The following is an 11,853-nucleotide window of genomic DNA, read 5'->3' on the forward strand; positions in this document are numbered from 1 at the left end:
TTGACAGGGTTGGCCTGAGGTCATAACTGTCTCCCTATGTTCACTGAAACAGGAGTCTTTGCTCCTTCCGCAAGATCACGAAAACTTACACCCGCTCTAAGCCCAGGTGCTGCTTGCAGGTCCCTCTGCTTGCAGGCTCTGCAAGTGCCTTTGCACTTTGACTCTGTGCCCCGTGGTTTTATACAACACATGGAGGCTCCACGTGGTTATTAAACCAAGGTGTCTGAGGTCGTGACAAAGTAGAGGCATTTCTGCTCCCCTAATAGAAATACTGTTAACATGCTGAAAAGAAAATACTCTAATAGTGGCAAGTATCTCCTGTCAACTAATTTGATAGTTCTCTATCAGGTAAACCATTTGTGAATACATCGATTCTTTTTATTTTTCACTGTTCTGACTTCACTATTCCCAGGTTTTCTCTGAACCGGTTGGGCAAAAATTGATTTTTATTTGTTCCACTGGCCTTGTGGAAAATTAGCTTATGAACTGGTTTTTATAGGAAGACTCAAAGCACAGAACAGGTTGAAAAATAAGCCTATAGCAGTCAAAATTGTTGTCTGAAATGTCTTCAGACTGGAAGGCTGAATTTATTGCTCAAAACAAGTGCTAGCGATGTGGAGGTGTGCAGTCCTGCTCATTATCACTGGAAAAGGGGGAACCAAAAAGCACAGTAAAAAATTAAATTTTAATAATGCTAGTGATATTTTCTAAATCCTTCTTGACAGAAAGATTCTCATTATTTTTATCTGTCTCAGAGTAGGCTCTTTTAATGCCATCTCACAAATGGCCTTAGCCATGATTGTTTTCCTTTCTTTTATAGCATTTGAAAAAAATGAATGTATACCAAAAAAAATTCTATTCTATCATTCAAGAAGTGCCATGAAATGGTAACATTTTGGATAGCACATCTTCAGGAGCAATTGCTGCAGATGCCTTCACGTTTCTACAAAAGAGGTCAACATTGTTAAGACAATTGTAGCAAGCTTGCCATACAAAAAGACGCCCAGTCAAATATAGTGTGATAAGGAGAAAATAATATAAGTGAAGTAATGTCCGGTCTCAAGCTTCATCACACCTAAAAGCTGTAGATTAATCATTAATTAAAGTGAAGCTTTCATCCATTTAAAATACATATTTTAGTGGCATCGAATGATTATGACAGTTAATAAAATGCAAACTTAACACATTTCTGTTTTCTTTATATTGCGCAGAATGTAAATTTAACTATATTTATCACAAAAGCCAATGTGCAATCATGTATGTTATGTTGTTTTATAGCTTGCATACATTCTTCTGCTGGAGAAATAATTGCTTTAGCTTTGAATGTTGGGGAGGAAGTTGGGGTTTGGGGGAGTTTTTTCCTATTAACTGTTTGGAGACCCAGGCTGCACGCAGCCAACGTGCTGAAGAATGCCATTATTCTGACAGCTGGGATATCCACCCTCCCTCAGAGCTCTTCTAAAGGGCTCGTAATGTTTCCTAGGGCCTATGGTTCTTAGTCATGCTCAGGTGACTAAATGCATGATTTGTTCTTCTTGATACTTCAGTACCCTGAGAAAGGCTGGGTGGAGATTAATGCAACCTTGACTCCTTCAGCTCGCAGTTGCCACAGTGCACGTGATCTTCATTTACAGTTGCCAAAGAGATCTGGTGTTGCCTCTGCTTTGCGTGAAATGAATTAATACCTCTCCAGTTTTGGCTGGTGAGTTTCCATGGCCCCGGAAGCCACCCGCTGTTAGTCCTAATGACAGTAATAATCTAATTTGTTCCCACCATGGACAGGGAGACAGGAGAGAGCTGAAGTTGCACCGCTGAGGGAAGTGCAGAGAAACGTTCCCCATCAGGGTCTCTGATAAGCAGAAGGATGTTTTTCATCCTTCAGAAATACCTTCTTATATTTTAAAAGTTTTAAAAATAAACAATGAATAAAATCTAAGTTAGTAAAAGATTTGCAGTACCCTTCCCTATTGCCTTTTTATCTTAGGGCCCAGTGCCCATGAGGACCCTCTTCCAGGCATTCCATAATTTGCTACAGTCTTCCAGTCATTCCTGTAGGTAACTCCTTCCCAGACCACTCAGCTGAACTGTCGGCCACTCGCTTCCACCAGACTCCTGTGATGCCTTATGCAGTATGTGCACCTCCTGAGACTGCCAGCTCCCAGAGACAGGACGCATGCGAGCTGTGATAATCATGGTCTTCATGGCCACCAAACAGCCATGAATTCCCTTGCTGTTTATATAATTTTGTTGTATCTGGAATGTATTGCAAACTTGTTACTAATTAGGTATCTCAATAAGTGTCTCAACTATCAGATATCATAAAAATAATTTTTCTAATTTTCAATCTTGATGGTAAGAATGGCACAAGTTGACCCAGAAAGGTAAAAATCATAGTTCCTTGAGCCAAGGAAGCCCACTGTTTCAGGTATTCGTCTCAGGGAGATGTTTCACTACCTTCCCTATCTCCCCCCTCCAGCCCCCCAATTCCTGTGAAAGAGGAACTGGATTTAATTCCAGACTCATTAAATGGTACTCGTTAAAAGGAGGTGGTGAATCAAGATACTAATTATTGAGAAACATCTTCATTTTATTGGTGAGCTTCATCTCTGCAGTATTTCTGATCAGTGGGAGATTACAGCCACTTTGCAATGTGTTATAGTCTGTGCTGGACGATTTTGCCGTGTTAGCTCTCACTGAGTGAATTTGGCTTCGGGAGAATTGTCATTCTTGTCTGAGCCTCATCTTGAATCTTTGAGGGATATTCTTGCTACCCAGTCTGTAGGCTCTAACTTAGCCAGCCAACTTAACTGACTAGTTCTCCTAGGATACATACAAGGCCAGGGAAAAAGAGAAGGCAGTTCAGAGCAGGACTCTAGCTTATATACACAGGGAGCTGAGAGAGATTAGCTAGATATAATTTAGATATTTAAAGTTGCCTAGAGTGACTACCTTCCTGCTCCTGTTATTACATGACTCAATCTTTCATTCAAGGCCCAGATGGGAAAACACTGATGTGCTACTAGTACAATATTATAACTAGAGATTAGTGTCCACGTTATTACAACTAGATGACCTCGGTCCTTAAGACTGATCTCTAAAGCTAGAGGATGGATCTCTGCACAACTCCTCAGCCCTGTTAACAGTATCTTAGGCACCTTGTATGGCCCATCTCTTTCAAGAAAAAGCTTCTGTTCACCTAGAAATATGCCATCATTTTGCATTCTCCATTCCTGCACACTTGAGTCTTTAAACTCATTGTCTGCTCAGTTTTCAGCAATAAGAAAAATATCTTTTAATGGGTCTTCACAAGGACTTACACCTAAGAAACTAGAGTCCGTGGTACTGTGGGTAGCTAAGGTGAAAAAGAGGCTCCTTCTGGGAGGACTTCAGGGAACATAAGAGGGGCTCCCGCTTGGAATGGCCTGTCCCTGGACTAGAGGTGGAGCCCAGGCAAGGTTAAGTAAGCCATGGGGAGTCCTGTTTCCTCTCTGCCACCCACCCAAGGCCATTTCAGGTTTAAATAGACAATGTCAATTACAGTGTAATTGGTTCTTCTTGCTTCAAGAACACAAGGAACTTGGAGCCTTGTTTTGGGAGGTTTTGGGGGAGGAAAACAACTTGAGTATTTTCAAAAATTCTTCATTTTTTCCAGGTTCAACTAGAAGAGGGTCAGGGACTTGTATGCAGGTTGTGCAGATATTTTTTCATTGATATTTGTGTTTTTTAATTTCGGTTGTTAATAATGAAAAATGTCTCAAGTCAGATATTTCCAACCAGCTGTAATTTTGCTAGACAAGGCTCTCTTACTCTGTTATTTCAGGAGTTTGCCATGTCTTTATGTTCTGCCACAGCCCGTCTAATTCTTTTCAGTTGTTTTTATCTAGGAAAATCATTCTTAAAGCTCAGAATGGGAAAGACAAATAGTTACATGAGCAGCCCCCAAATACCCTGAAATTAGAGATTTATCATTATGTATCTAAGGCTTTGTTTTAGCAATCATACCATTTTATTCCCCTGTGTGGGGTCTAGTGCCTCAATTTGAAAGCTCCTGATGTACAGTGACTCGGATGTCCTTATATATAGTAACAAGGATGTCTGTCCCAGAAGGTGTTGAATACAGCTACACTACTTTAAATTCACATTCAGTTTAGACTGGTATGTATTTGCCTATGTGACTAGACCTACACTTTGTGTTTGTTTGAATCTGCTGATTTGCACATGAATATTGGGCACTTAAAAGTCGCTTACCACTGTCTGCAGGCACCTAGTTTTTGCATGTTAGCAAAAACTGCAGATCACAGATAAAAGGGTACCAAAAAATGTAATAGCCAAATATTCAAAATGATCATTTAAAATGTACTCTTGTATACAAAAAAGAAGCCTTTCTGCCTAGTAAACTGATAGGAATCACTTCTAGTTAAATCTTAAATACATGTATTACAGTGAAACACTGTTGGACAGTGTTCCGTCATCAATCAGTCTGTGTTCTTGAGGACACTATTTTTGAAGACATTTTCTTTAAGAATAAAGCCTTGTGTTGTAATGAATGTGGGCTAACTGATCCCCAAAGTCGTTTGTATTTTTTCATTTGTGTCAGTGTCAGAGTTGAGCTTCTGTAGGAAATTTTTTGCAGTATTTTGTTTTGTAGTCTTCATTATTTCAAGTTAAGCACACAAAACTCTTTACGCACCCAGAGTCTGCACGGGTTCATTTGTATCCCATATTTTGTTAACATGTTACCGTGATTGCTAATTTTCATGACAATTGTTATTGTACTGTCAGTGCTTAATGGCAAGGCATCATTATTCAATGCTGGTCAATCAGGCACTAAGACATGTGCAAGACATCAGGCTGAACCCATATAGATGTCGTGCACTCCCCTGCTAATGAATGCAGTTTTGTAAAAAGGTTTAAACACGGTTGGCATCCTTAATGCAAGGTTTGCAATAGCTTATTCGGGAACTGCTTTGTGTTTATACGGAGCAGATCTAAACATGTCACAAACAGAGTTGGACCCATTGTGCATGTGTGAAGCTACAGAGAGGAGAGAATCTTTTTGTTTTTCTGAAATGTAGAAAAACAGCACAATTTCTGCTGTGACAGGAGTGTGGAACTGATATGCCAGAGACATCACCGTTTGGAAATGGAGGTGGGACTTGTTCTCCAAAGCAGTGGTTAGCGGGTGCATCGGCGAGGTGATCCCCTCAACCCTTAGGATGGAAAGTGGACCACGTCAATCATCAGCTCGCAGAATAAAGTTGCGCTGGTTCCAGAGGGAGCCTCCAACAGGCCGCCGGGTCGGGGGTTAGGCACTGTGAGCAGAAGCCGGGAGAAGGGTTAGGCAGTTAGAAAGGAGGAGCAGAAGGAAACTCAACAGGAGTAGGATGCACTTCATGTGCTGATAGCCTGGCAAGTTCATCCAGCGTGCTCTTCCCACGTGTCATTTTATGTTACCCTTGCATCTGCTTTAGTTACTGTTTCTCTGCGGTTTTGCACCCAAATGTTTTGGGCTGCTGTCCATGATAAACTAGGTGGAACTTAGTTTAAAAGCACAGATTTTTAGTTTCTTCTAACTAAAAGTAGAAGGAGCCCTTGTGCTCTTAGAGTTTCGAGTATGAATGGAACAGTAGACATCGGCTGTTAACGAGCTCCAACACGCTGGGCGCTAGCAGCACTTGGTGTGAATTCAGTGCATAAGCTGCATCGACTAAATGGTTAATTCATCTCATATCAACAGCACTGTGATTCATAATGTAAACTTGAGGAATCCTTGATGTTTCAGTCACACATTCCTCTTAATTTGGCCATGCATTCTTTTAAAGCTACAGTGTGCTAACTTAATAAAATGCAGCATGCAAATGCACAAGTTTTTGCCTTCAGGCATTTTAGCCATGGATGTTTCAATGGGTGTCTTCTTTCAAGTATATATTCTTTCTTAAATTATTTACCCTGTAAACATGCTTTGCATTTTCAAAGAAGGATCTGGGCTTCCTCATTCACCAGATTTTGTTGAATTTAAGGTGTAGTAGAGATAAAAGAGTATCGTCTGCTTCTTGTGAACATGTTAGCCTTTGGGATTTTTTGTAGCGAATGTTAGGCCCCATTTTCTTCTCCTTTGGTATTATCACTCCCTCCCCCACTTTACATTCCTTGATGCTTTGCCTAGAGCAATACCCACTGGCAGTGTCTGGCTGTGACAGCACTATAGGCGTCTCCACAGATGGGTCCTGCCAATGCCAACCATTGTTCTACCACTGCGAGCTGGCTTGACTGTGTTGCATTGCTCAAAACCCCCTTTCCTCTTGATTTTTTCTCTACTCTGAAGGGTTGCCCTTGCCTGTTGACTTCGAGATCTGAAACGTCTAACACCCAGAACTTGTATTCGCTGTCTGAGCGGTAGCTACTAGAGTCAGACTTCAACAGGCACCATTCGCTAAACCCTCCACAAGGTAGTCCTGCTGCTACCAGACAGCTCTGTCCTTTTCCGCCTAGCCCCATCCTCCTGGCGGTTTGCAGTTAGTTTAATTTTACCCGCTTGAAAGTAAAACAGTAGAAGTCAATGTTACTCTTTTTTAAAAGATATAAAATTAATCTTTAACTGTGGGCTTGAATATTAAAAGTATATAATGCTTCAGTGTAGGAGTCTGTTGATAACATCCATCCTATTTCATGATTAATTTGTTCCTTTTAATATGATATTCTTTTGCTGCACTGCGCAGACTAATTCAGATTCCTAGAAATTGAACTTTGATATGTATTTCCTAGATTCGCACTGTAAGTGAACCTTCAATTAGCAGATACAGGTGGCAGCATGCCTCGCTCGGTGTTCTCTTGACAAGGATTTTAGAGACATGGACACTGATTAAATAATCTTGCAATCGGGTGTGTACTGCCGGAATATTAAAAATAAAGCATTAGGAGGATTGGCTTTATTTTTTAATTCTTCCACAGTTTTAAAGCTCAGCTGATGAAATGCTTTTTCACTGGGCCAGAGATAGGAGGAGTTGATTTAAACACTCTGCATGTTATGTATGCCTTTGCCTAACTATGTGCTAGATTAAGGGAGTTTCACTCACAGTTAATCCTTTGTAAATTAGCATTATGGATGCCTTGGGGCCCACATCCCACAAATAAAATGGTTGTCAAGCCAGCTGCACTGTGTATTACTTAAGGCTGAATGTTTTAAGAGTTTTCATGCTTTTAATCTATTTCACTGCCGAGTTTCAATTTTGTTGAGTGTCTTTTCAGGAGTGATGAGAGTGAGTGAGTAAATATATATTCTGGTTTTCATGCAGTTGCTTGGGCAAATCGTTTGTTATCAGGTGTTTGGCAGAGAATGTCACACCCCGCCACAAAAGAGAAGCTTGTAAGTTCAGGTGTTAAATTGAAGTGCAAACCAACAAGAACCAAAAGCCCTTAATTAGCTTTATTTTTTAGCCTGTTACACTTTTTTTTTTTTTTTTTTTTAAGAGTGAGAAACATCCCTCCCTCCTCCTCACCCTTTTGGCAGAGTAAATATTGCCTGTTAAGTTTGAATTAGCTGTCATCGCAAAAGAATTAATGCTGTGGTTGAGCCTTTCTAGTGAGGAAGGGAAAAATAAACGAGACAGATCTTAGTTCAGCTTTAAGTGATAAATGAGGACAAAGCAGCCCATTCATCTCCTGCTAGGAAAGTGGACACAAACACTAAAGCAGTTTTGCGGAAGACGTGTCAGCAAATGTGATCATTTTGTAACCTGTCAGGAGGATAGAGAGCTAGTCCTTTTAGAGTGTCACAGGGGAGGGGGCCTGTCTGATGTGACAGTTTGCATCCATCCATTTACTTCTTTTTCTTTAGGTGGGGGGTAAGCGGGGAGAGAGCTGGAGTTGGTTAAAACTGCATTTTTCTTTACACTTTCCAATATAATTTATGTATATATATCCACCCGCATCCAAATGAAAAACATTTACCAAGGAAAACTCCCCTCTGCTCTCTGGAGGTTTTTTTTCCTCTCATTTACTGTATGAAATATGCTCATTTTAACACATTACATTCCTTGTCTTCAAGTTTGTACTTGGTTTGACATTTCACAAAACACAGTTTTACCTCTTTTTACCATTGTTTGGTTGGTGAGGGCTCTGGGGTTTTGGGCTTTTATTTTTCAGAGAAAAAATGAGAAAAAAATGAAATAAGAATAAAAATAACTTAGGGTTCTGTTGTTGGGTTTTTGCTTGGGAGTTTTGGGGGTTTGCGGGCGGGGGAAGTGTTTTTGGTTTTTTGCTATATCTCTCCAATTCTGCTGTTGTGCCTCACAGACAAATATGTTTTGCAAAAGTTCCTGCATCGTGAAGAGCCGATGAGAATTTTTCCCTTCTGTGAGAATGGAAATGGTGAATTTTTACAGTCCAGAATCCTTCTGTAAAATGCAGCAAATTGTAATGTTTGTTGATTTATCCATTTTAATTGATCTGTTAATTTCAAGCAAAATCTGAAGCTAGGTGGTATCTGATTTTAGAAGCAGGGGTTTCTCTCAGCAAATGATTGAACAATATTAGCAGTTTCTACTTCTGGCATCTTTTTATTATTTCTGATTTCCATTTTTTTATACTACATAGTAAACGTAATGTTTCCCTATTACCATAAGTGAAGGTGTGCTACAGAGGCAGGAAAGGCTTTTACAACATAAGCTTCACAGTTTGACACTTGCTTCTTTATATCATCCTTTTCTTCATAAATGTCTTTTATACTTTTCCCTTGGTATTTTAGTACAAGTAAGTATCTCATTGACATGTGTTTCCTTGGAATCTTGTACCTTAATAGTAAAATCCTTTGAAAATTAATAATTTTTTTTTCCGTTCAGATTAAAAAAGCTGTGAAGATTTCAGAATGGCTTAAAAATATAATGGTGTTTACTATTTGAGACCACCATGCATTCCTTGGATTGCATCAGCTGAGGACTAATTATTTAATTTGTCTTAGAAAGTAAACAATTGGTTGTAACGTGATGGATTTCAGTTATTCTAATATATATGTGTGTGTGTATGTGTGTGTGTAATTAAGAAAAGTCTAATTCTTTTCTAAAAGCAAAAGTCGGCTCTAATACCTACATAAAGAAATATTTGGAAGCATTGGAAACTGAAAGAAGTAAAAAACAGCCAAGATATGCAGAATGGTATAGGAAGCCCTAAGCTTGTGGGCATATCTCTTTTCTCCAAGACATTTATGTGAGTGCCTCTTCTTATTGTTTTATAAAGATTCTGCTGTTTTCACGGCATTTTTTTTCTCTTGTGCTTTTTTTCAGGATCATCCAAAACAGAATCTTGATCGTTGTCCTGGCAGTCATCATCATCTTCACCATCCTGATGGCTATTTATTTTTCTGTCAGGGGACACTGATATCTTTGTTCTTCACTAAACAGCAACAAACTGCTTGTTCTGAGTAATTAAGACAAAGTGGTCACATGCATCATTCTCTTGCACTGACAGAGTCTCCCTCTCTTTTCCCCTGTTCAACTCAGGTGCAAGTGGTGTAAATTATTTTGTATTATTGATGGCATAGTTGGCATGTGGAGTTGATTATTTTTCTTACACTTTTTGTCTTTTATCTCAGTGTTCTGGGAATCTTAATACGTGTTCAGGGGAGGGCTTGTTCCAGTGTAAGAAGACATAACTTAGCAGACTTGGTGTGTGTCGAGCTCTACCCCAGACGATTAGTATGTCAGTTGCAAGAGTTGAGAGGAGGAAGAGGGTCTTTGCACTTTCCTTGTGCTGTGCAGGGTGTATGAATATCAAGCAGCAGCTGACCTGCTGTGATAGAGAATATAAGTAAAGCAGAGACCAAATGATGTAGAAAGTGAACCTGTCTCCTGTGACTAACTCCCAATCATGAATCATCGTAATAGATGTAACCTGGCTAAGAGCAGTAGTTAGTTTTAAAAAGAGAGGAATCCTAAGATGATGTTTCCTATCTGATGTGAATCCAGCACTCTGTTTAACACTTCTTATTTCATTAAATTTTCTTTTCTGCTTACTCAAAACAATTCCACTTTCATCAAGATCATGATAATGATACTTGCATCACTTGCCCAAAATATAATTGTGACCACAGCCCATCTGTTGAATCTGTTTCAAATCTTCCAGTGTTGATATATGTACTGATAAATGTAAACAGTAGGTCTTTATTAAAGATGTATAAAGATACTTATCTATTGATTGCTGATTAAAAAGAGATCCTAAGTCATAGTTCAGTGACAAATACATATGATTACAGTGCATTAAGCAAAAAATTTAGATTTTGAATATTGGCCTGAATATGTTGAGATCACATGTTGAAAATATTTTTAATGAATTATATTCAGATGTGACATTAACCTTTTTAAAGAGAGACTGTAAAAATGTTAATTTATGCACGCTTTTAACTGATATAATGTATCGAATTTTCATCTGCTAGAATACTTGTGTGTAAATGAGATGTGTTTCTCTTTTCCTATTGGCTGTGCCTCTCCTGTAGACATGTCTAGGTCATTTAGCTTATAATTAAGCTTATAACTCCAGCAAAGGTCATTTTCTGGTGATCTGGTGAAATAATTCCCATGATAACATTTTTCAATTCATTATATAATCCCTTACAAATATTACAAATTGAGAGGGATTTTATGCCCTTCAACTGAAACGTAAGCCATAAAACCTTTTACGGAAGATGTTCAAAGAAACAAAAAGCAGGTGGCTTCCAAACTCCTTCAAAAGTAGGTAGAAATTGAGCACCTACTTCTCCTGCGTGCCTTAGAGCTTTGGGGGTTTCAGCATCCCTGCAGCCTCTGCTGGCTTGCTGGGCTCGCTCTGCATACCCAACTGGGAGTTGGCTTTGGCCCTAACCCTGTCCCTTGTCTTCTCTGCATGGAAGCAAATAACTTGACTAAAAGGATGTTGCTATTGATGCCACAGAAAAGACTTCTAAATGTGGCAATAAATTTAGGATGAAAGGATCCAAAAGACAAATGATACTCATTGAAACAAGTCAAATGTGGCCAGCTATGGTTTTTGAGTTTCATGCAACTTGCGACTAGTTCAAAAGGGGTTTCTGTGCCAGGACCTCCTCATGTCAATGGCTGTAGGGCTGTGCAGGTGCAGAAGTTCCTGGGTAATCCAAACCCATGGTCTGGGGAGGTGCTGCTCTGTCCATCGTTGCTGGGTCGTGTTCAGAGGGCAGCTGCTCACCGCGGACAGCCCTGCATGGCCACAGGGAATGGGACTGACCTCGCCACCTGCAAGTCTCTCCTCTGGCACCCTCTCCATCCATTTTTGCAAGGTACATGGTATGTATGATGTGGCTCTCCCACACAGAAAGCTTTGAATGTTCAGCGTATAGCGTGGAGGCTGGCTGACCTTTGGTTACAACATGCATTCAAATGAAGCACTTAGAGATGTGTAAACAGAACTGGCCATTAGCTTCAAGTGATGGCACAGGGCTGAGTTCAGGCAAATTAGGAAGAAGCCTGCCAGTATTAGAAGGTATTTATCCTAAGCAAATTAGGAGATGCATATTTTGTAAAGCAGAAAACTGACAAGAAGCAAATCTTAAGCTCCGGCTGTTGCCTAGACATTCTCAGTGTTGCCTCAATAATTTAACTATCATGGGGATTGATTCATGACTACTGATCTTAACAGTGACCTCTGACTAGGTTTTGCCCTCTATCTAGCCACCTGCTGGAATCAGCAAAAAGCTGAAAGGAAGCTAGTTTTCCTTATCCCAGTATAAATCTAGGGCATAGTGTCACATCAGATACATCTACTCAGATGGGAATGAGGGAGAGAGAGAGAGACTGCCACGCAAAGCCTTCATCTTCACTTTTGATGAGCCTGCCATTGCTATGT

The 11,853-nt window shown here is 39.8% G+C and overlaps 1 protein-coding gene across 2 annotated transcripts in view; it reads left to right on the plus strand.

Moving 5' to 3' along the window:
• Positions 1-10,183, plus strand: part of VTI1A (vesicle transport through interaction with t-SNAREs 1A) — a 280,801-nt gene extending 270,618 nt beyond the window's left edge. Inside the window, exon 8 of one of the 2 annotated variants that reach the window (XM_067300244.1) lies at positions 9,282-10,183. In XM_067300244.1, coding sequence (XP_067156345.1) covers positions 9,282-9,375 — 94 coding nt within the window. In that variant the 3' untranslated portion in view covers positions 9,376-10,183. The remainder of the gene's footprint in view (positions 1-9,281) is intronic. The other variant, XM_067300247.1, reaches the window with a different exon arrangement.
• The last annotated feature ends 1,670 nt before the right edge of the window (positions 10,184-11,853 follow it).

The sequence above is a fragment of the Apteryx mantelli genome, chromosome 7 (assembly GCF_036417845.1).
Source record: "Apteryx mantelli isolate bAptMan1 chromosome 7, bAptMan1.hap1, whole genome shotgun sequence".
NCBI classification, from domain to species: domain Eukaryota; kingdom Metazoa; phylum Chordata; class Aves; order Apterygiformes; family Apterygidae; genus Apteryx; species Apteryx mantelli.